General features: G+C 36.2%; 1 protein-coding gene across 7 annotated transcripts; it reads left to right on the top strand.

Moving 5' to 3' along the window:
• Positions 1-39: 39 nt before the first annotated feature.
• LOC135693218 (uncharacterized) lies at positions 40-23,604 on the top strand. Of its 7 annotated transcripts, none has more exons than XM_065211623.2 (29): positions 40-580; positions 2,674-2,738; positions 3,676-4,417; positions 5,247-5,341; positions 5,764-9,259; positions 9,625-9,776; positions 10,285-10,334; positions 10,441-10,585; positions 11,153-11,323; positions 11,474-11,571; positions 12,476-12,557; positions 12,895-13,015; positions 13,393-13,504; positions 14,013-14,076; positions 14,437-14,493; positions 14,908-14,961; positions 15,540-15,632; positions 15,747-15,854; positions 17,009-17,687; positions 17,890-17,981; positions 18,532-18,559; positions 19,040-19,098; positions 19,461-19,541; positions 20,023-20,076; positions 20,364-20,541; positions 21,052-21,117; positions 21,307-21,453; positions 22,199-22,236; positions 22,738-23,604. In XM_065211623.2, exons 1-29 carry the CDS (start codon positions 559-561, stop codon positions 22,981-22,983), a joined length of 7,395 nt encoding a protein of 2,464 aa, XP_065067695.2. In that variant the 5' UTR covers positions 40-558; the 3' UTR covers positions 22,984-23,604. The 7 variants fall into 7 exon arrangements, with proteins under 7 accessions (XP_065067695.2, XP_065067697.2, XP_065067696.2 ...); XM_065211625.2 differs by having other exon boundaries at positions 22,768-23,604; XM_065211624.2 differs by having other exon boundaries at positions 5,767-9,259.
• The last annotated feature ends 103 nt before the right edge of the window (positions 23,605-23,707 follow it).

Here is a 23,707-nt window from a genome sequence, read left to right on the forward strand (position 1 = left end):
AGTGCGAAAAAGAATTCTTTCTGGATTAAAAAGAAAACATTTTGACTTCTTGGTATTTGATTGGGAAAAGACGCACGTGGGTTCCACTAAGTTGCCAGGTGACAAATCGTGGCTCGGAAAAAATCCCCTCGTTAAATTGATTATCGCGTCGGACACGTGTGTCAGCGGTATCTTGGCCTCGTTCCCTTCATATTTCACGACTAGAATCAGTTACGTGGCTTTGTTGTGAGAAGTTCTTCCTCTTGCAGTTAAATTTGCTTCATATTAAACTGAAATACTGCATACGCATTACCAGAAAACAGAAATAAATTTGCATTTTAGTGCCTATTCGACATCGTTACATCGTTATTTGCCGAGAATATTAAGAATTTTGTTGAAGAGTGCGAGCCTACGTGGTAACGGAGTACAGTTATCGGGCCTAAGCTTTCTTCTTCGTCACTGTTACAAAAATATAACCAGTCGTTTTAGCACTATCTGTGGACAAGAACTGGAAATGATAGATGGAAAATAGATACTTAACTTTAAACCTTCAAAGATCTTACTGAATCTGGTTTCAGTATGGAAGCTCCTGGCAATTACGGTTAGTATAGTGGAACAACACCATCCAAAGCTTTTTGTTGATTGCTCATAAATAAATTAATTATACTTGGCAAGTTTATAATTGCAATTCTAAAACATTTAAGATCATTGATTGTTTTCATTAAATTTAAAAGTGACAATTTCTGGCAAACACTATCTTAACTTTTTCTCCATTATTACGGCCACTGGTCATGTCTTGCATATTCTTTTAGTCTTCGACGTAACAACACATTTAGTGAAACATAACTTAGATGATTGAATTTTTATGTAGGCAAGACCGATAACTTGTTGATAAATCCTCCACACACTAATGAATACCGAATGGAAACTTTATCCTGGGCCAGATTGGAATCTTGGAAAGATGCTCGGGGATCTGTTTCATGTCAATGAAAATTGCGCGTTTGCAAATAATACAAATAAAATTTTGTGTGCGGCTGAGACTAATTACCATAAAAACACAGTATGTAACTTTTGAGTATACATTTCAGAGAAAAACATTAGTGGTGATAAAAATAATATAGCAAAGATAAACATTTTTCATAATTCCTAAAAATAAGAACGAGGGGGACCCAACCAGATGAGGATAGTTTCCGTAAGCCAAAATCTGCTCAAAATTTGAAAACTTTGTCTCATGTATATTTTACTCCCAGAAATGATAAAAATATCCTTCACATGTTTGCTGTTATTTGGCATATGTGTGTACAAAAACCAGCCTCGTGTGCACACAAGCTAAAAGTAATGATGATCTAGAAGACCTGCAACTCTGAGGGTCACAAATGCAAATTTCATCAAAAGCGCCAATTATCAAGTACAGTACATACAGAAAATGTTTTACAGTTAAAGAAAAATCCTGTGCAGCTGGATGAATCATTTTAATAGAAATTATGTGGCTGCAATCAGGGCTGACACTTCATGTGCATGGGGAATTTATTCCCTGTGCAAGGCAAAAATTCCAATCTGGATCCTGGGCTCCTGCCTAACCACAGTATCAGCTTGCAGTTTAAGCAACTCAAAATCTTAATTTGTGTTTAAGTGGCCAGGCAGATACTAAAAGCATCCATTATGTAACCAAATTACAAGCTTTTTGTTTTGTCATGTCTTGGTCATTGAACTTAATTGATCACAATATCTTCTATTGGCTTTTCAAATTCACTTTCCTGTTTTAATTTAGCTCAAAAATCTAAATGTGCAACTGGCTTGCTGTGGAAATATTTAATTTTCTAATCTGGGTCTGGTTCAATAATAAAATCTGGAAAATCATGCTAAATATTTCAAACAGACACCTACCACTGAATTTTTAACTGTCAGTTTTAATTTTGTAAGTTCCTTAAGATTTGAAAATAGCTTTAAAGGCTTCATTCTTGTATTTTGTCACTAATGGTAGTGATAATATTTTCCCTAAATAATTAGATCATTTCCATCTTTAGCCAATTAAGTTCCCTTTTCCTTAAGCCCTCAATGAAAAACATTTAGTCAGGGAGAACTCTTAATAAACACCTTTCCAATAGCTCCTTGCTTTGGTAATAAAAAGTTGAATTAAATATATGCTTATGAATATACAATTCTTGGCTCAGTAAAAAAATAAAATCAATGTGTATGATCACGCCTGTGTCTGGCTTTATGTCCTTTATAGTCTTAATACAGTAGGCCTCAGTTTTTTCTTAAAATGATGTGACTGCAATCTGAATTTGACTTCAATAAGGGCTTGATTTAATATTTTTGCATATTTGGGCAGTGTTATAGGGAATTTATTTTTGTGGTAGTAACAAAGATGCTGCTAGCACTGTTGCAAATCATTCTTCTTCCACATATAAAAGGTTATAATTATAATAATTATTGACATACAAACAGTCGACATAAACCTTAAAAATTTGAGAGGAAAGAAACATATGTACATTTGTTCATACTTTTTGTCTTAGGTAATAACATAATATTGAATGGGAGGTACTAAGTCTTACTAATTTGCCTCATAAGTAAGCTCATCTATTTCATGGTAACTATTTTATTCTTTATTTATCATCAAAACTTTAAAAGTAAGGAAAAAATTTCGCTATTCTTAATTTATATAACATAATTTATCTTTCAATTTACTAGAGCCAAGACCTCCAAAACCACCATCAACTGGTCAACCGGGTCCTCCTCCAATGGTTGCAGCTCAGGTAAATATATAATACATATTATTTCTTAGCATCTTTAGTTATCTCTCCTATCTCATAACAAGTTGCCCAAGCATGTGTGATAATGCAACTTGTAATTGAGGCCATTGAAGATAAGGTGTTGAGGTCATCGAAGAGCTTGGATCTGAAGAGTGTTTATTTTGTGATGTTAATATGTTTTAATGGGCATGTCTTGAAGTTATTCCCAAACAAGGTGCAAGTATTTTCAATGCATTAATCGCTGCAAATGCAGTAGTCATCAGGCCTCTCAGTTTGAGGTGTGTGATTTTGCGCCCGTTTCTTGACAGGCACTTGACAGACGAGACAAGATGCATATTCAAAAATTAGCAATAACACGTGCCCCATCCATTTTCAAAGACTACTTTTTGACCAGAAACTTTGTCTTGTTGCCCCAGGAATCACTAGCTTACATCACTGACCATGACTTCTCCTCAGTTATGGTCTGTGATGCAGGATAGGGAATTGCATGACATGATATGCATTTTAAACATTGGAAAACTTTCTGTGCTGCTTGTGTGTAAGGAAAGAACCACTCTAAATCTGTTTTACCACTCTTGCCATAACCGGAAGTGATTTATTAGGTAAAAAATGTGAAGTCTATTTACGCTTGTTCAGTACATTACTGTTATGAATCTATGTTTGGATCAAAGATAGAGTTTCTTTTTATGGCTTCTATAACCTTTGAAAGAAAAATACTCTATAGTACTTTGGTACCTCAAAGCTTGAAAAATCACATGGAAAAGCTATAATATCAATATTGCTGATATTACCCTTTTAGGTGCGTTTTAAACCAGAAGTTATGAATTGTGTGCCTCTATGAAAAATTTTGTTTTGAGGTGCGTGATCAGCCACGCACCTACTAAAATCTTTACGGAGACACCTGAGTCATCAAGCTGATCTTAATCATATCATTTTTTAGGGTCCAGGATCTCAAGCCAGAAATCCTTTTGGTATGCAAGGAAAGGGACACAACCCGTACTCCAAAATGAATTCTTTTGGACCACCAAATCCAATGCAAAATGTCAGAATGCCGCATGGACCACCTTTTCCACCTACGCCACATTCAATGTTTAACCCATCTCCTATTGTTTCTCCCACTTATTCATCAGCTGATGCTGCTAATGGTCCTTATCTGGCTGGAGCTCCTCCTTCCTCAGGAGTTATATTGCCAAATATGAAAACACAACAGCCTGCTGAAAGGATGCTGATGTCAGGTGACCAAATTTCCAGGAATTTTATGCCACAAGGTGCTGGAAGCCTTAGCTGGCCAGGATCACCTGATGAAGGACAATCTTCTAGTTATGCTCATGCAAGTCTACCCCCAAGTTTAAGTCAGAGAGAAATGAAGCCATTTGAACCTCAGTATGATAAGCAATTGGGCACAGCACACAATAATCAAAATAGGAATTATAACAATACAGCTATAGAAAATATCAGCTCTGCCTTTAATTACCTCAGTTTGGATTCCCCCCAAGGCGTAAGCTTACATCAAAGAGATAGTCTGGCTGCTCAGCAACGTACTGATGATTATGAGGATGAAGATACTGATGAATCAGATGAGACATCATCTGACAATGAATCTGATGATGGTATTGATAGTGATGATGATTTGTTGTCAAGCCCTGATGAAACCCAGTCAAACCAGCAATCTATTTTTAGGGGTAAGAGAATATGTTTGATGTTTGGTGTATGCTTCTTAGCAAAAGCGTGGCAAAGATTCAGAAAGACATGTGAACCAAATAAACAACCAAAGACTTGAAATTGTTTCTATGTCATAAGTTTCCAAATTAGCTTTTTCAAATAAAGAATCTGTTGTCTATGTTTATGGACTTTCAGGAATTAGTGCTTTCAGGAATTAGTACTTATCACACTATGTTGGTTGTATTTTCAAAGCCAATTCTTGGATCATCGAGTAAAATGTAGATTAGAATCATTTTGTGGTCATTGGCATCATTCATATATCAATCCAGAATATTGTTTCCAGTTTATTGTTCAGAGTGCCATTCAATGATCCTGTCTCATTAACCATTAACAATGTCACAATCATCAGCATTAATCAGTGGACATGTTTTGAAAGCTGGGCATTGTTACTTTTCATCTCTTCAATCAATATCATTGTCACTATCATCATCATTGTTTCATTGACACAATCATCAGTATCAAAATTCACAAAGAATAAGTTGTCAGTGTCATCATCCACAAAGAAAAAGTTATCAGTGTCATCATTCACAAAGAGAAAGCCATCAGTGTCACCATTCATTCAGATGCTCATGATCTATCAAATCTTTTGGTCATCGAAGTTGATTCATGTTAATTTGCAGTTTTGTATTAAAAGTGATGTAAATGTCCCAAAATACATTAGCACATTTTGTACAAGAATTGCTGTTGACTGACATGCTCGAATAAGGCTTATACATTATTGTGTGAGTCATTAATTGGGATTTTTAATTTCAAATTTTCAATTTTATCTATAAGTTTTTATTTTTTTAGGACCAAAAGGTGTCTTAGCACCTCAATTGCAACAGAAAACTCTGCTGCAAAAAGCTAATGATAAGGCAATAACTGATTCTTTTGGCGATGGTCAGGTAAGTAGTTTTTTTCTTCTTTTTCATTGTAAATATATTTTGCTATGTCAAAACGGTTGATCAAGGCAATATTCAAAATAAATCTGATTCGCCAAGCTGAAAAACCAAGCAAATTTGGACTTACCATTATAATTTGAAAAGTGAATCTACGGCGAAGAATAATTTGTGAAAAAAAAAAGTTTTTTGACTCATCATTTATTCAACCTTGCATTTATTTAAAAAAGTTCCACTTAGTATTCAGCAGTGTTAATTATTTGAATGGCAGTTGGTATTGATCTTTTGTCATCTTTGACAACCTCATTGTCAATGAGCAACTATCTGGGCATGAGCACATTGTCAATCAGGATAAAAAGCATGTTATTTCATTGTTTCCTTATTTATTGGAGAAATTAGAGTTTCTAGCAGTAATCATTTTGTTTTAGCAGTCCAATGCAAAAGCAGCATCAGATAATCCAAAAGGAGCAATCAATTCTATGACCTCAAATGTGTCTCACCAGCAGATGAGCTTTCTGCCCCCTGCTTCTCAAGGAGATGTGTGTGATAGCTTCACGAGCAACGAACCATTTAATTTATTTGCAAAGAAAGAAGCTGATCCCATCCAGATGCAGTCTGCAGAGGCAGGGCAATATTATACAAACTATTCAGCTCAGCAACAAGGCTTAGTAAAAGGCTTTGAAAAACAGCAGCTGGGAGACCAGGATCATCCATCAGCTTTTGCAGCTGTCAAGCCCAGTAAAGTTACTGAGCAAGCTAGTCATTCAAATTTTAGTGCAGATAGTCTTGAAAAATCAGGTTTTGGTGCCGAGGAAGCTAAAACAGTTAGTACAAGAGCTGATGTCAGTGCTATGTTGAATTCTTCAATCCCTCAAGCAAACCCTCTGTTTAATTCATCAGCAACAAGTAGCTCGAACCTTCTTAATGATCCCCATAGATATACTGAGGACGAACCTTCCCTGATATTAGACCCAAGATCCCACGAGATGGGAAGTACTTCTAATGAGTTAGATAGATCTCAGAGCATACCTCAGCAGCACCATGTTCGTAAAGATTACCCAAAAAGTAAAGAGAATTTTCCATCTCGTGGGTCCTATAGCTCATTATCACCTTCCCGCGAAAGACACCCCTTTGATGTTGATGAACGGTCGAAAGAGGTCGATGATCGCTCTTCATCTGACTTATCTAGTGGAGGCTCGTCGAAAAGTGTCATTGATAGGACCAAAATGGCAGCTGCAGGGGGTGATTTACCTCAAGTGTTTGGAGCAAAAGACAATATACATGGCATTGAATTTAACCCTCAGAGCGAGTCTTCTCCTGCTCACAGCGCAAAGAAGTTCTCAGATGTATCGAAAAAAGATGATTCTGGCATGGCAGCGCATTCATTTGAGCATGGTTTACAATCAAGCAGTTTCGATAATCAAAATGTTGATTCACCTCAAAATATTCAAGACATTAATCCTTTAAACAAGCAAGCTGTTTCTGATAAATATCCTTCCAGCTCTAAAGCAATGTTTCCCGGACAATATGACTTTTTGTCTCAGTCAAGTTCTTCACAGTCAATGCAGTTTACACCTTCTTCATCAATGAGTCAAGTTTACCCTTTTCAAACGCATCCAACTCTATCAAGCTCTGGTAACCAGGGGTATTCTGAAACCTTGCCACAGTATAACACAGCAGATTTCCAGCCATCCACAGTTTCTGCAAGTAACTCAGCTTCTGAAAATCGATATAAAACAGATGTTGCCCCGGCAAGGAATGATTTTGGAATTAGACTTATTTCATCGCAAAGGAATGTAACTAATGATAGGTCTCCAAATGATGCCGATATATTGAAGAAATTTAGTGATGACAAAAATCCATCAAGTGTTAGCCAAAATACACATAATTATGTTCCTGGTCAAGAAGAAGAACATGTTAACAAAACCCTTCATAATGAAGTTGCATTTGCCGGAAATCAACCAATTATTGGTCATGAAAAACAGATAATTGACTCTCACCAGGGAAGCTTTTCCCAGCCCGGCTACAGTAGTCAGCAAAATGTTTTAAACCCAGGGAATCAGCCAGCGCCACACAGACAGTTCTCATCTCAAGCGGAACAGGTGCCATCAGGGACTGAAAAATCATTTCGTAATGTTTTGCCCCAGAGTCGTCCTACCCAAAAAGACAATTTGCCAAATTTTTCGCAAGAGACGAACCAAATAAGCCTTCAACCACAACATGTACCTACTCAGCAAGCGCGAACTCCAGAATCCTTTGAAAATCAACCAGTTCAAATGGAGCAGTTACATAATAAGCAGTTACAGGGTATTATGCATGATTCTGAATCGAAATCATCCCCACATGTATTGCAACAGAATTCTTTTCCACAGGACACAAGCAGCTATAAAGAAGAACCACAGCACCGGTATCCTGATCCCAAGAATCAACAATTTTCACAGCAACCGCAGTTGCAGCGTCAACTCCAAAACCAACATGTCTTAGACGAAAAACAAGATCTGAACCAGAGTCAGCAATTACATCCACAACCCCAAAACGCACATCTGTCACACCGAGAGCAAAACATGCAACAAGAGCAACATCTTTCCCAACCCTTGGCTGCACAGCAGCAAGATTTGCAGCGGACACAACATCAGCAGCATATTCAGCAACAGCAGAGACAACTTTCACAACTGCAACAACCACAAGTATCTCAGCCGCAACAGCAGCAACCCCAGTTACTTCAGCAGCAGCAGCCACAATCGTTCCAGGAACAGCAGCATGAACAATTTTCACAACTGCAACAACCACAAGTATCTCAGCAACAACAGCAACAGCAACAGCAGCAACCCCAGTTACTTCAGCAGCAGCAGCCACAATCGTTCCAGGAACAGCAGCATGAACAATTTTCACAACTGCAACAACCACAAGTATCTCAGCAGAAACAGCAGCAACCCCAGTTACTTCAGCAGCAGCAGCAGCCACAATCGTTCCATGAACAGCAGCATGAACAATTTTCACGACAGCAACCACCACAGGTATCTCAGCAACAGGAGCAACCCCAACGATTTCAGAAGCAGCAACCACAATCATTACAGGAACAGCAACGGGAACAATTTTCACAACAGCAACATCCACAAGTATCCCAGCAACAGCAGCAGCATCAACCCCAGCTATTCCAGCAGCAACAAGCACAATCACTTCTTGAGCAACAACAACCCCAGGTATCCCAGCAACAACAGTTCCCACACACACAGCAAAATCAGTTTAACCAGTTGCCACAACAGCAGTTTGCCCAACAGCAACAGCAGCAACCGCAGCAACCGCAACAACAACAGCAGTTTCCCATGCAGTCAAATCAGCAGCCTTTGTCTTACCAACAGCAGCATCAGCCCTTTCCACAGCAACAGCAACAATTTAATCAGCAACAACAACCATTTAGCCAACACCAGCAGCTACCATACGGACAGCAACAACAACCACAATTTAGCCAATCACAACAGTTTGGCCAACAGCAGTACGGTTCTCAGTACTATAGCCATCAGCAAGGCCAGCAAGAACCAAATGTGGATCAGAGGTTTGCGAACATGTCTCCTGCGGCACCAATGCAACCCCCCTATTCAGGGTATCAAGACCCAAACCAGATGCAAGGATGGAACTCTCAGTATGGAAATTACATGCAGAACTACAACTTGGACTATTATAATTGGTATTTTAGTAACATGGCAAATTGGGGATATCCTGGATATGGCTACCCTGGCTATCCAGGTATGAACTGGGACACTAGGTCGCAGCACAGTGACCAATTGTCCTACCGGAGCTCAACCAATTCTGAAGTCGATGTTGACAGCAGACCTTCATCAGTTATTGACAATAAACCTTTAGATGATTACGAAATCGAGACACTTGCAATGGGCAAAAAAGAGATTTCAACGTTTGAAAAAAGTAAGTAAACTTTGCTGATTGAAATGTTTTTCAATTGAATTTATTTCTTATATATATATAGTTTCTTCTCTATTTTTTTTAAATCAATTTCATCCGGTTATTCGATCAAATACTGTTTAATGCTAAAATTCATAATATCATGAAATATGCATGTGCATATATCAGAACGTCTGTGAAAAATGTTTTTCTATATCTAATAGATGCGCTAGACAGTTGTATATCGCTAGCAAAGTAGTGATTTGTATAAATGTTGTTGTGATGATTTGCGTTGATTTGTTCTAAACAAGATGTTATACTCACCAACAGCCATATAAGGATGATTCTTCACTCTTTTTAGTGATTTAATTATTGTTTATATCTTGTAGCAACACCAGAACCAGTCGAACGTCTCACCCCTTTGCATTTCTTCAAACCACACGTAACTGCAAAATTGACAAATGCTGGTTCCTGCATCATTACCAACCCAAACGACCCAATTGAAGGCCAAGTACCATCATTACTCTGTATACCCTCAAAGGTAATCCATTGTGGAATCAATTCTGCTTCAAGACCTTATGCTTTGATCCCTACGCAACTTGTTAAAGAGAACATGTATCGAGAATATTGAAGATAATAACACCAAAATAATTCTCTTTCATATAAAATACGGTTTTTGTCAGTGTTTTTTTAAACAAATAGGACTGTTAGATTTGTTACAATGGTTTATAATGATTTCAATGTTATATTCCTATGCACTTTTATTACATATACACTTTAAGTCCTAAGAACAACAATAAATGTGCACTTTACAAATTTAATGATACACATATAAAACACATAATACATGATGATGCATTACACACGATAAAAAAATTTAGAAGACCTCAGCCACTAGAAACTGATATATTCAGGAAACTCATCATCTCGCTTGGTTACTTGTGAGTATCGGATTTTTATGGATCATAAGTTAAGATCTGAGCAGCTGAGAAGCAAAATGTTCCCTTGCAGTGAATTTTGAATAATGAATATTTTCTTTCGTTTTTCAGAATCTTTATTCCATAACAGACTACCTAGAGTTTCCAGGTCCTTTAATCAGGTATGTTTATGTTATGCATAGCAACTGAAACACTCCAAAAACCTTTTTAGTCAATTCAGTCAAAACCTCTTTGCTACTTCTTTTGCTAAAATTTTTTTTTCTGCAGGGAGGATTCCAGTAAGAAGAAAGTGATCATGTTTGCAAAAAAGAGAGCCAAACATTGGCTGTCGAGCACAGAAATGAAGAAAGATTACTGCGATTCAATGGCACTGTTGTGGGAGTATATGGCAATGTTGGTGAAACACAACGGGGTAAGTAAAATCTTTGATCTTCCAGGTTTTCCGCTAAGTCTTTCCACTGTATAGTTTTACTTTCCAACAGGAGTATTTAAAGATAGAGCATAGTGAATATTCCGGTTAGTTTTAAAGTTTAACTTCCGGCAACTGAATACAATAATATATAATGTAGGTTAATTTGAGTTTGTAAACTTGTATATTTATACGTTCTGTTAACTTTTAGCAAGATTTTCAGTTTCTTATTATTACCAAAGCCTGACTCAATAACTAAAAATTTAAAGATAAGGGCATCTAATTTGTTTCTGTTATATTTATTTTGTGTTTCGTGTTTTTCCATTGAAATTAAGTCGCAAGCTTTTTCTATTAATTGCAATTAGCTATATTCCTTCTTTATCAAAAAAGTTCTTTTTTAGATTTGAATTTTTTTCTTGCTTTTTGTGATTTCCATCTAGCTATATGTTAATAGAATCTTGCTTAAAAGTATATGAATGACCCTTTTAATTGTAAACAGGTTATTGGACATATCAGACCCGATACCTTTTGAATAACAAAGTTTAATTTTTCCTGAAATTTCTCATTTAGGTTTTTGATGGTCCAGATGTTGCAGAAATGTTGATGCAGCACAAAGCAAGCATTGGAAGCCAGCAAGAAGAGGATATGCTTGGCCTTCATGCATCAGAAGAAACGACAAGAATATCAAAGAAAGCGGCTTTGCAACAATACAGAGAGTACTTAATACAAGGCTCTAGAAAGGTTAGATACGCAACTATGTTATCTTATGCTGTCTTCCGATCTAATGTCACCTTTTCTCTTATGAAATATCATCTGAAGCTCGAAGCCCGAAATAACATCCTTCTATGTTTTTTTATTGCATTCTAAATATGTTTATAAATTCCATTACAGGAGGCACTCGACTTTGCAATGAACCATGATTTATGGGGACATGCCTTGACATTGTCGTACAAGATGGATCATAAACTCCACCATGTTGTGATGAGCAGGTAACTTGCTTGGTTAGAAACCTTTTCATACTAAGTCTAAAATGAGGTAATTGAAATGTCGCAGTCATGTAGCGATATTTTTTTATGCCCGCACAAAGCTCGGTCCGTTTCAGTGTTGAGTGTTTTTATTTTTAATTTGAGAAACCATTTTCCCTGAATTGTATTGGTCTTGGTTTTCATAGAGTTCGAAATGCCTGGCAAAGTGCCGAAATTGTGCTGCACTACTGTTGATATGGTGCTGCCCCTCCTTCGATTTGACTGGAAGCAGACGTTTCTCTATACAATGTTTTGTTTAACTTGGCTATGTCTATCTTGAACTCATTTTTCAGTGTCCATCAGATCTTAGAATTTTTAATTTTTTTGTAATTTATGATGTTTCTGGTCGAGACTTTTAGCAATCTTCGATATCTTTCTTAGATTTAAGGACGGAAATTATGTTCTTGCTGGTGTTGAATTCAAACCCCTGTTTTCTTTTTCCTGGATTACATAAAAGCTGTCATCCCATCTTTTGTCTGCTCTAAACTATCACCCATAAATTTCAAACAGTGGTAAAACACATATGATATTCTACTTTGGATGGATTAAAAAGGTTGTTTAGGCAATATAGGGCTTTAGAGTGAAAGGGCTTCAATGATAGGAAATTAATGTTCTCCTGAGCTTTGGGTGGTCACTTTGTTTAGGCCCAGGCTCTGACGTCGCTGTATGCCAATCAAAAAACGTTTCGATCCTGCTTCAACTGGCTCTCAATGGAAAATTAAAAACAAATGAAGCGGCTGTCGTGTATCTTCTATGATGGCCTCACTTTGTTCTTTAGATAACGAGACTGACAAACAAGATTCTTAACTTAAGAACGCACTGGTGATTGAGAATTTAATTATAAAAATGTTCCTTCATTTTCTTACAGATTGATTGCATCTTTAGAAGATGACGACTCATTGGTATCACTGTATGGCCACCTTGGTGGACGAGGTCTCCCACTCCAATCAGTACGTCGTTATGTCTATGATATGCTTACTACAAAGTAGCGGGTTTTGGAGCAATTAAGCTTATTATTTTGTTTTCATAGCCCTAAAACAAGTATCAAAATCGTTTTATTTGGTATTTTTATTCTAAGATAAGACTAAAGTACCGTGCCAGAATTTTCTTTTTTCTGCTCCAACCCTTTTTCTATTACCTCTTTTATCTGTTCATCTTTGAAGCTCTTGAGTTTCTAAAATGATACTGATTAAGACTTGTGATGAGCATTTTGTGGCAGTCATTATACTACACAACAGAAGTTGTGTTTGATTTTCCTGCTCTAACCTTTATTTCTTGTTCTATTAGTGTCATGCTGTCAAAAATGGAACTGCTGACTGGAGAGAACACTTGGCCATGCTAATTGCCAATCCAACCAAAAATAAAGACAGAGACAAGAAAGATATTTTATCCCTTGGTGATGCACTGAGTAAGCAGTAAATCATTCTTTTTGGCTGTCATTTGCTGCTTTATACTATAACTCATTTTTCATTCCTTTTTAAATAAGTAATTAATCCGAAATAATTTACCACCGAATTTTTACTTTATTTATCCTTCAGCAGATTTGCTCAAAGCAATTTAGGTAATGTTCGTGCAATCGCAAAGTATTTTATTAGCAAGAATTTTAGAGCCTTTTTTCCGTTTGTATAATACCAGAGTAAAGAGCTTCTGCTATGGTAGACTGCCTAATAACCTACCTAAAAGATTTGTTCAATAAGAAATAGCTTTTTAATTATAGAAGTTTTGTTGACAGCCTTATATCTGTGTCCGATCAGATGATAAATTGTTATTATCCTATCACCTCAGGAGTTCAAGGAAATATCGGTGCAGCGCATCTTTGTTACATTCTATCAAATGTGCGGATATCACCACTAACAGAGGATGCCACGCGAATTTGTCTTCTTGGTGAGGACCACAGGTGAGCATTGAAGAAAATCAACTGATTTAAATCTGGCGATTGCTACATATATAAACAGGCAACAAATCATAATGAAATTTCTTTTTCTGTATGATAAGTTAAGTTCACTATGCTGTTAAAATTGCAGATTGTTTTAAAATGCTATTTTTTATAATGCAGTTGTTTCGCTTTCAAGATCAGTGTGCTGTGCTCTTTCCTTCTAGTTGCCAATAGACATTACATACAATTATGTCCTTGTAAATAAACAACTTTTTATATGAAATGAATTTGAAACAATATTTTCGACGAACTGGGTTATGTTATTTCAACCTTTTTATGTGATCAAAAAGCATAATATTTGCTCTCTCTCTTGAAGGAAATTCTACGAAAATAGGACAGTGTACCAGTCACTTTTAAACTGATTAAATGTTGTATTATTTCTATGTTGTATACTATCATATCAGCGTGCCTATGCTGATATTATTTGCTTGTTTTATATTATGCTAATAGTGGCATGCTTATTTTGAAGCAATCTCGAAAATATATCAAGGCCAGATCTCTGGGCGAAGAATGAGTGTTTACAACTTACTGAGGTAAATATCTGTTTCTATTTCATCTCATTTACATTTTCATTTCAAACCTATTTTACAGAGTTTTTTTGAAGCCCTCTTTCATTAGATTTTCTGCGTAAAGCATTGTGTGTTCCTGTGGAAGATATGTTAGCTGGATATATTTATAATGAGGATTTTGTTAAATCACTTTGGAAATATGTGAAGTGTGATTTATTGATGTTCCTCAAAAGTTGCACATTGTGATTTCCTATGGGTGATCGGTCTTTATTAGAAAAAGAGGCAATTCATACAGAAGATATTTTCAGGGCTCAAGTCCCTGTAAGAATCACCCCACTCTTGAAAGTGAGCAATTTTTTATTAAACTTCACTCTTACTTTTTAGATGTACGAATATGCTCTGTGGCTTAGATCAAAAGACTTCTACATCCCTTCGTTACAGGTACATGTTTCCTGATTTGTTTTCTTCTTAGCCCTTGTCTATGTACAAAGTACCATCATTTCATAGCTAATGTTTCATTTAGTTTGTTTTAAGGTTTGTTACAAGGTATCTTTTCTTGCGAGTTATCTGATTAAGTGTCCTTGTCTTGTTTAATCTTAATTCATGTTCATCGTTTGAAAGTGCTAATTTTTGTATAAATTTAGGAAGTGGTAATAGAATGTAATGGGTAATAGAATGTAATGATGAGCACATTGGTTATTGCTAGCACTTTCTTATAGGTATTAGCAAGTTCTTTTAAAACTTGTTTATTTAGCCTGTAATGTTGTAGCAATGATGGACTTCTCGGTAAAGATATGAAGTGTTTTCCCAAAAAGATTTTGCTCTTTACTAACATTTGTGTCCTGTTTGTTTCAGAGCATGAAATTGATATACATCAATAGGTTATCAGAAGCGGGGATGTTGGCAGAGGTTTGTTTGTTAGTCGTTTGCTAACGAGAGCAACATTGCACTTTGTAGCGTCATTGCAGCCTCTAAAATTGATCATTAATTGATTCTTTCACCTGCCTTGATTGTTTACCAAAACATTTCATTCTGTTTGTCGTTTGTACATGACACGAATTATGTAAACCTCTTTAAGGTATCATTATTGATTTTGATCAATTTGGGTGAAATTTAGTTATTGCGGGGTAATGAATATAGAACTGTCTCGAAGACCGTGATCGCCAACGTATGTATCGGATAGGGTACCAACAGATAGAAAGACACTCCTCAATTGCGTGAAGTGTGCTTTTATGTAGCAAAATTAGAAAAAGTTACTAAAGATTGATTTTACGTAAAGGCTCATTAGTGTGATACGGCTTTACGTAGTCTTTGTATGTCCTTTTGAATTTTTTTGTTGAACTGCCTGATGGAAGTCTGAATTATTCCCCTGCATTTTGTACATGGTAGAAAAAAACATTAAATCGTCACCGCTCCACGTCGTTCAAAAGTAGATTTTTGTTAAAAACATATATTTCTTTTGACATATGTACATTTTTCAATTTTAGGCTCACAGTTATTGTGAATCGATAGCTCATATACTTTTGGAGAATTCTTTGAGTTTTTATCATGAGCAAAGTTTCATCACATTGTTTGCAAAGGTTAGTATGTTTGCTATTAACAATTGGCCTATTGTTTCCCCCAAAGATTGATGGTTTTTAGGTTTATTTCAAAGATTAATATTGTACTCAGAAGTTACCTGTCCTCATTTATAGGCATTTGAAAGACTTCAGTACCAATCCATGGAATCATATGATGATCCAATTTCAGAATTGTATCTAAAGATAGCTGAACTTCGAGATCGCGATCGTAGCAATGACGCGGTATGTATGAATTTTCGTACACGACATTTTGTATAGGATTTGGTTGGTTGAGATTTTCACAGAGATAGATCAGGTGTTTTATAAACTATCCTGGTATATAAAAAATGAAGATGAACATAGTCTCATCAGGCCCCTGCTGCAGATGATTAGCAATTGATGCTCAGGTCAAAGTAGGTAGGAAAGGTAATGCAGAGAAGAAAGAGGGGGAAAGGGATTAGGGAAGAAGGGTGACGGTGTGGAATGAGATGGTTGAGGTACCAGAAGAAGCAAAAGATCTGAATGGTAGATTGAAAGATTTTGGCTTGTGATGAATGGTTAATCGTTAGCCAACCTTTATTTAATCTGAAATCATGCTGTTTCTAGTAGCAAAGGTGAATCAATGAAATAATCATCAAGTTAATTTAGTAGTTACTTAACCCTGGTGTATATTCTCGTTGTATTTTTGGTGTCCCCTATGTTAATACATTAATACAACACAGGCCAACCAAAATAATTTCAAAAAGCATGACATATGAGAGAGGCTCTCCCGAAATTTGGGATTACTGAAACCGAAGGTCTAATGACTTTGGCTGAGTCGGCTCTGGTTTTGAAATTATCGAACATCCCAACTTATCAGGTTTTGGTCAACTTTTCTGTTGATAAATATTATACGTCAGTTGCAGTCATTAGGGGTTGGGCTAAAAAACAATCCAAAAGGAAATATATCCCAATGATACGAGACACGTAATGTTTTTGACCGTAATGTTGTTGCATCACATGACATAACATCATACATTTAGGCTTGTTGCAATATGAAGCTTACAAAGAATCAAACCCTCATTAAAGAAAATTTGTAAGCTATTAGTTATATCTTAACATCGATGAAGGTTTTTCTAGACAGCTCTTAAAAAAGTATCAAATAGATTCATCTTAGATTAAAAGATTAAAATGCAGATCAGATCCACGCGTTGAAAAATAGTTAACTTAGCTCTATCTCAAAAACTAGTCAAGTGCGCAAAACTGGTGCCATTTTCGGACTGATCGATCCCTTTATAACCCAGAAACGTTCTCATCTTATATGCCAGGAAAATTTTGTTGGCTTGTGTAATATACAAATGGTGTTGAAGAAAATATTGTTTTTGTTTAGAATATTATGTGAATTATATAATTTGCAGGCCTACGAGGCTGCAGCTGCGAAGGCAAACTTGGTACCAAGGCCTATATCTCCCCCTGAAACACCAGACAGCATGTCGAGGGAAACACCTTCACAAGCCTCTCAAGACTATAACGAGCAAAGCAAGGACTCAGCAGAATTACCAACGGGACTTAATCAGCAGCAAGTAAATCCCCAAGCTGAAAATCAACCTCAATCAGATCAAAACGAAGATAATGATCCTCTCAACAAAGGAGGTGATGCTTCGCATTGGCAAAACGAAAGTGCTTCGCAGTGGCCGAGTGAAGAAGTTACTGGTAGTAACGCACAGTTCTGGCAACCGGACCAAGCTGATGGGACATTTTATAACCAGAGTCAAGTTAACTACGAAGAGTACAACGAGCAGTATCCATCACAGACTGAAGCAGGCAATGCAGCAGATCAGAGCAATGCCCAGTGGAGCGGAGATGGTTATCAACAACAAGGTTATGATGGTCAGTACAAACCGGATGAGACCCAGATGCAACAGCCTGTTGGCACTGATCAACAATACCAGGGTAACCAGTTTGCTGGTAACGCTGAAGGCCAACAGTTTGGCCAGTTCTTCAACCCAGGGCAGTATCAACAGCAAGGTTACATGCAGCAGCCGGATGGGTTCGGTTCAGGCTATCCGTATCAAATGGACCCAAATGCCCAGCCTAGTAAGCCCTTCTCGATTTCTTTATAACTACACTCGTTTCATTGAAAATCTTTTAAAAGCATTTACTATGTTACATTGGTGTGGTTTATTTGCTTCTCAGTACCTAAAGCAGTAACATATGAATTTACTACATGGTATCTTTTTAAACAATCACAAATACTTATTTCTTTCCTTTGGCTCATTATGATTCCCCGTATTTTCAGCTTTTGAACCAAACATCAACACAGCAAATACAGATCCTAATCATGCTGAGGAGGCGGAAGAAGAAGAAAGTCTTTTTAATGAAATTGCAAAGGTTTGACCAGAAATTGTATTTAATTGTCTGTCTCAGAATATCTTCATTTTCTTTCTCTCAGAAGGTTGTTATGTTCTTTTCTATTCGAAGCTTGTTGTGTGAATCGGAACATACTCAAAAAAAATTGTAATTACATTGGTTATAGTTATAAATGTGTTTCTACTTTGCTACGACATTACTATGTATTGACAAAATAAATGTTTCTATGAGTACCAAAACAGCTTTTACGTAATAACCTATATAAAAATGACGTAATGACGTAATATGCGAAATTTTTTGAAGGCCGAATGGTTGTACTTCTGTCTTATGAGTGATCACTCAAATCTATTGGCAGTTTACTAAACCATAAAGTAGATGTATATGAAATACGTAAAATCGAATCTCTCGCATTTTAGCAGACAGTTTTTTGGGAACTAGGTTAAAAACAAATGTTATTATTTCTAGTCATTACAATCAAGTAATTGTTGTGTTTGTTTCAAAATTATTTCAGCTATTTTTAATACATAGTTTGTTTCGATAAATTTTGACCTGAATTTATGCCTTTTTTCAGAAAAATGCAAGGATAGAAAAAAGTGAAGGTTCGTGTATTATATTAGTTCTGTTCACATTCACAATATATTAGCAATCTGTAAAATATTCTGAACATATCAGCAAAGCCTTCCATTACTTATTCCCTACTTCAAAGAAGTAAGCTTGTTGAGTTGGTCATTGCGATGTATAGTAATCGCCATGTAGGTATATGTTCATTAAAACCATGTATTCTTTATTCCACTTGTGTTTTATTCTTGTGAGCAGACGAAATATCCATGCTTTTATTCAGCAATATTCATCTCATACTTTAATCCCCAATCTTTCTGCCTTAATTTTGGCTCTGACATAATTACGAGGTCTAGCTGAACTAATATTCTTTAGCAAAATTTAGCTCACGGGCTATTTTAGTTTGTCGGTTTAGCGTTCTTCTTGAGCTTTGTAGTGAGTTATGAGAGCATTATTGTGTTATATTGTAACGTTCATTTATATCTACTTCTGGTATCACCAATTAATGTTTTCCTTTTTAGGGGCTGTGGATAAGGAGAAAAAAGATGAAAAGAAAGAAGTGAAAAAGGCAGCTGAGAAGGTTTGTGAAGACCAATAAGCCATATACCAATTTTAAACCAGGTTTCAAGGAAATATCGACATGTGCGACTTGTCAATCGAAGTTTGCAAATTTGTGAATCGTCTTCGAAAAGTTTCCAGCTTTTTGGAAGATTATTTTGATACAATGATGATTAAAATTTTAAATATCCAACAGCCTCAGAAATTTTGTTTCGTATAACGCGGAGTCATACATTTTTGTGTTCCAAATAAATTTTTATCCTGTCTCTGTCACTAAATGTTATATGCATCTTGATAATTTTCATTAAACCTAATATATATTTTAAGAGCTTACGACTTTCTGCCAGTATTTTTTGTAGACTTAATTTTCCAAATTAATTATAGCGTGGATGGTTGCCATCTTTTTTGGGGCGCCTGACTGGTGGAAGAAAAGAAGCAGACTTGCCGGATGACACTGATAAATCGGTTGGCCTTTTTGTTTCGTTTCTTTTTAATCCTCATATTTTTTATTCCTTTGAAGCATTTACCAAGGTCGTTACCGTTATGCTCTCTTTATACTTTGTTAGAATCCTTTAAGCTATTTAGGTTAATCTTTACCTGTTATCAAAGAAGTGTTTGTATCATATATGCAATATAATGTATACTGAACCTGAATTTTTTTAGATTTATCATTTATCTAAAGAGTTGTATTATCAGTCTCACGTCGGTACCATAAAGATTGTTCAATAGCCTTCGAGCTGCACCCTTGTCGCCAAAGCTCCAATGACCTAAAACCGTTTTAATTGCAATATTTTGTCCTTCCCTTACAACTTTTTAGATTTTTATGAACTGGAGTGCAGAATTAGCTTCTTTAAATCAAAGTACCAGGGCCCGTTAGTAAACTTGTCCATTCCATCTGCATTTGTTTTTTAAGCTTTCTTATTTGCCATAAAACCTTTTTTTGTAGATATATTTCGACGAAAAGAAAGGAAAGTGGGTGGACAAGAACGCAACAGACGAGGTGAATTGTTGACAAAACAGAATTTTTTATTCACCTGAAGATAATCATGTAATCTCACTGAGTGTTTTGGTATATATATCATCCTGCCTAGTAGAAATGTGAACGAATTTGCTGGTGTTAATTTCCTCGGGATCCTTTTGATTTTCAGAAGTTCTCCTACTGAACATATCGATCTGCGGTAGCTTTGGCTCTTGTTAAAATTTTGTTTGATGAAATATTGCTTTACAAAATGACAGAATTAAACACTAGTTCTCCACCAAATTTTAACACGTTTTATTGAACTTCAGAGTGTCGCCCCACCGCCGCCACCTCCAACAGACTCACAGATCACAGCCCCTGCTTTGAAGCCTAAATTGCCTCCAAGCAATTTCGAGAGCTTGCCAGCATCTAACACGTTTCCATCTCCTGTTATGAACAGAAGACCAAATGCATCAGATTCAAATCTCGTTGCAGGCAGCAAGGAAGGTAATACTTGGCAGCAACTTTGCTTTGTGTGTTTTGAAGTTAATGACAGTTTGGCTGTTTAATACTTGATTAGAATCTAAAAAGGGAATCGACTTTTACTAAGGAGCCTGAAAACTCGGTACCATTACAAACTTATGACTTTATATACACCAGTGAAAAGCAAACTCAAAATGAAATGACAAATGAGACAACTGATTTGTCTGTATTTTTTATTTATGGCTCTTAGAATAACTGAAGTATTTTTGATATTTCAATTTTAGTTGAATTTCAAATTTTATATTGAGAATACAAGTTTTCAGCCTACTCCATCAGGCCTACTGGAATATTTCTTCCCTTAAATGCATGCCGTTTTAGTACCCAAGTGACACATACTTTTCAAATGGCACGTTTTGACAAACTTACTTCTGGCAGGTTAAACAGTTGAAGGTCAGGGCTATTGCTTAATTGCTCTGCTGTCCATCTGCTCTGTCAATTTACTTGATGAATATTGACGTTGATGTTCTTTTTCAGATGAGCCCAAAATGCCAACGGCACCAAGCAAGTTTTCAAGAACTGCTCATGGGATGAATAGACGAGGTAAATTTATTTGTCTCTTCTGACCAAATTTGTAAAAAGCAGTCAAAATAACGATTGACTTACTAAGATTGTTGCTCAGAATAGGGGCAAACTTTCGTTAGCTTATTGCTTTGAAAGTTTAACTTGTTTTATAGTTTTTTATGAAGTTTGATTTATTTCCCTTCAAAAGAAGTACTTTCTTTTCAATAGGCCATCGATACGTGAATTCCTTTGGCAGCATCAATAAATCGGATTCTACTGACAGCCCACCAGTGCCAGCAATGTTCAACCCTATTGGAATGCCGCAACAGGCTCCCATGAACTTCTTTGTTCCGCAGAATCCCGATGAAACCCAAGGTAAGGGCTCGCCATCATTATTTCTGCTTCATTTATTGCCAGGAGGCGGTTACCTTATGACCATGGAAGCTGCTGATTACCCTATCACCTCAGAAGCAAGCCAAAATTTTTTATTTTTTATTATTTTTGTTTTCAAATTTGCTCACCCAGCAAACCCATGGGTGTAATGTAATATCGTGGTATTTTCAAAAAACGCTAGGGCAAACAGAAATCAAAGTCAAAGCAAAGCGATTGAATAGTTTTCATGCAGAATTATATTTTCTTTAAGACTGATCTTAGAAGTCTCCTGTACATACAAAATTAAAGGATCGAAAGACAACATGTTAATAGTAAAGCTGTTATTAATGCGTATTACGCAAGAACTGTCAGATCGAAGATAGAAGTGAAACTTAGTGTTTTTGTTTGCTATTCCTAAGTATTTTGAAATTTGCGCATTCAGCACGTTCATGGGCCGGTAAAACGCACGTTGGCCTGCTGGAAGGGTTGGCTTGTTTCCGAGGTAATGGAATATGATGTACCTAACACATTTAGTGAAGCAAATATTCTGCTACTATTTCTTTTTTAATAGTCTTTGATAATGGAGAAAATTACCTCTTCAAATGGAAAATATATATATTTAAGAAAACAAATAATTGGTTCAAATGCTGGTTTGCAATGTGTCTTTGGATAATTTATGTACAGATGGTAGTAAATGTCTGTTTGTTAAAATCTTCTCTCAAAAGCATAAATCTCTTTTGAATTCCAGATAGTGACGTTAATGGTTCAAGTACACAGGGGAATGAAGTACGTAAATTGTTTGCTTATTTTATTACTATAATCTACCACTACTGCCTTTGATGTCTGCAGGCGCCTGTAGTCTACCTGTCATGTCTCGTAAGGCTCTTTGATGATAAACGATCAGTGTAAAGCATCCATAAAGAGCCGTAGGCCAAAAATTGCGTATTCTGATCTCTTTCGCATTCTCTAAAGCTTTTTAGAAACACATTCTAACATCCTGCGTGCCCAAACAACTCTCCAGTTGGATCAATGTCTGTGATATATTCAATGACAATATGTATCCAGTACGATTAAATCGGTTTGCTGAGCGATGAATGTAGTGCATTGCCCTATCATTAATTACGTTTTAATATTTTAATATTAGAAATTAAGTGTTCAATGTCAAACAAAATGTGTCATGTATCATACAAAATAGGTCTAGTCGCAATAGAAATCACGTGTTATGAAGCCATTTAAGGTATTTGTTTAATAGAATTCTCTACATTTTCATATTGCATTTCTACCTAGATTGCTCAAAATTCCTTCTCTCAACAACAGCAACAACAACAACCACAACAACAACAACAGCAACAACAGCAACCAAATCAGTATTTCCAGCATCAACCAAACCAGGCTAATCAACAACAGCAACCTATGGAGCAGGCAGCGCAGCAGCAATCATCACAGCAGCCTCCTCAGCAACCAGCATTTTTTAATCCTGCGAACATGCCACAGACTAGAACAATGAATCAACGCAGTAGATTTCGAAGGTGAAATTAGATTTCGATGCTAATTAATTGTGCGCCATTAGAGAAAAACCAAGTATTGTAAAAAAGGTTATTAAATATACTTGGGCGAGGCACAAACAATTCAGAAATTAATTGCCCTTTGACCTGATATAATTTTAGTGCTTCTTAAAACGCGTAACAGTCCTTATGCGAATCAAATATTTTGTTGCAAGTTAAAATTTACCGCTTAAATAATCTTGACCTAATGTGCTGAATTTCACAAATGATTTTTATTATCATATTTTGAGACCTAAGATTACAGGTTTTCTCATTCCCCTAATTTAAGTAGCTCAAAGCTACACATTTTTGTGGCAATATCAAGAATCAATGCATTTGCTTAAGTGAATTTGCTAGGATTTATCGTAGGTCCATTGTTTCATAGTCCAGCGTTTCGTTGTATCGTCCCTTGAAATGAATTTTTCTAGTGATTATAAAAAATAAATGCTTATTGTAAGATGTTAACAAAGATAAGATTTAATTAAATTTCAGAACTCTAGGAGCACAGTTTGCCTATGTGTGAAATATGTATCATCGATAATAAAATACAGTAAAACGGTATAAAGCTGTGCTGGACAAATATTATATAGATTGATTTATTGAACTTAAAGCAGTAAGTTTTGTTTTTGAGTCGTCATAGCCTTGAGTGGGTCTGTTTTCAGAGCAGGGAAAAATTATCTGGTTTCTTCGATACACTTGTTGCCTAGCGCTTC

The sequence above is a fragment of the Rhopilema esculentum genome, chromosome 11 (assembly GCF_057945365.1).
Source record: "Rhopilema esculentum isolate cy_ngs chromosome 11, ASM5794536v1, whole genome shotgun sequence".
In the NCBI taxonomy this organism is placed as follows: Eukaryota; Metazoa; Cnidaria; class Scyphozoa; order Rhizostomeae; family Rhizostomatidae; genus Rhopilema; species Rhopilema esculentum.

Coding starts and splice junctions, on each gene's coding strand:
- LOC135693218 (XM_065211623.2), top strand. CDS start 559: ATGGAAGCTCCTGGCAATTACG. Junction 2,739..3,675: donor CTCCAATGGTTGCAGCTCAG/GTAAATATATAA, acceptor ATCATTTTTTAG/GGTCCAGGATCTCAAGCCAG. Junction 11,324..11,473: donor TAATACAAGGCTCTAGAAAG/GTTAGATACGCA, acceptor ATTCCATTACAG/GAGGCACTCGACTTTGCAAT.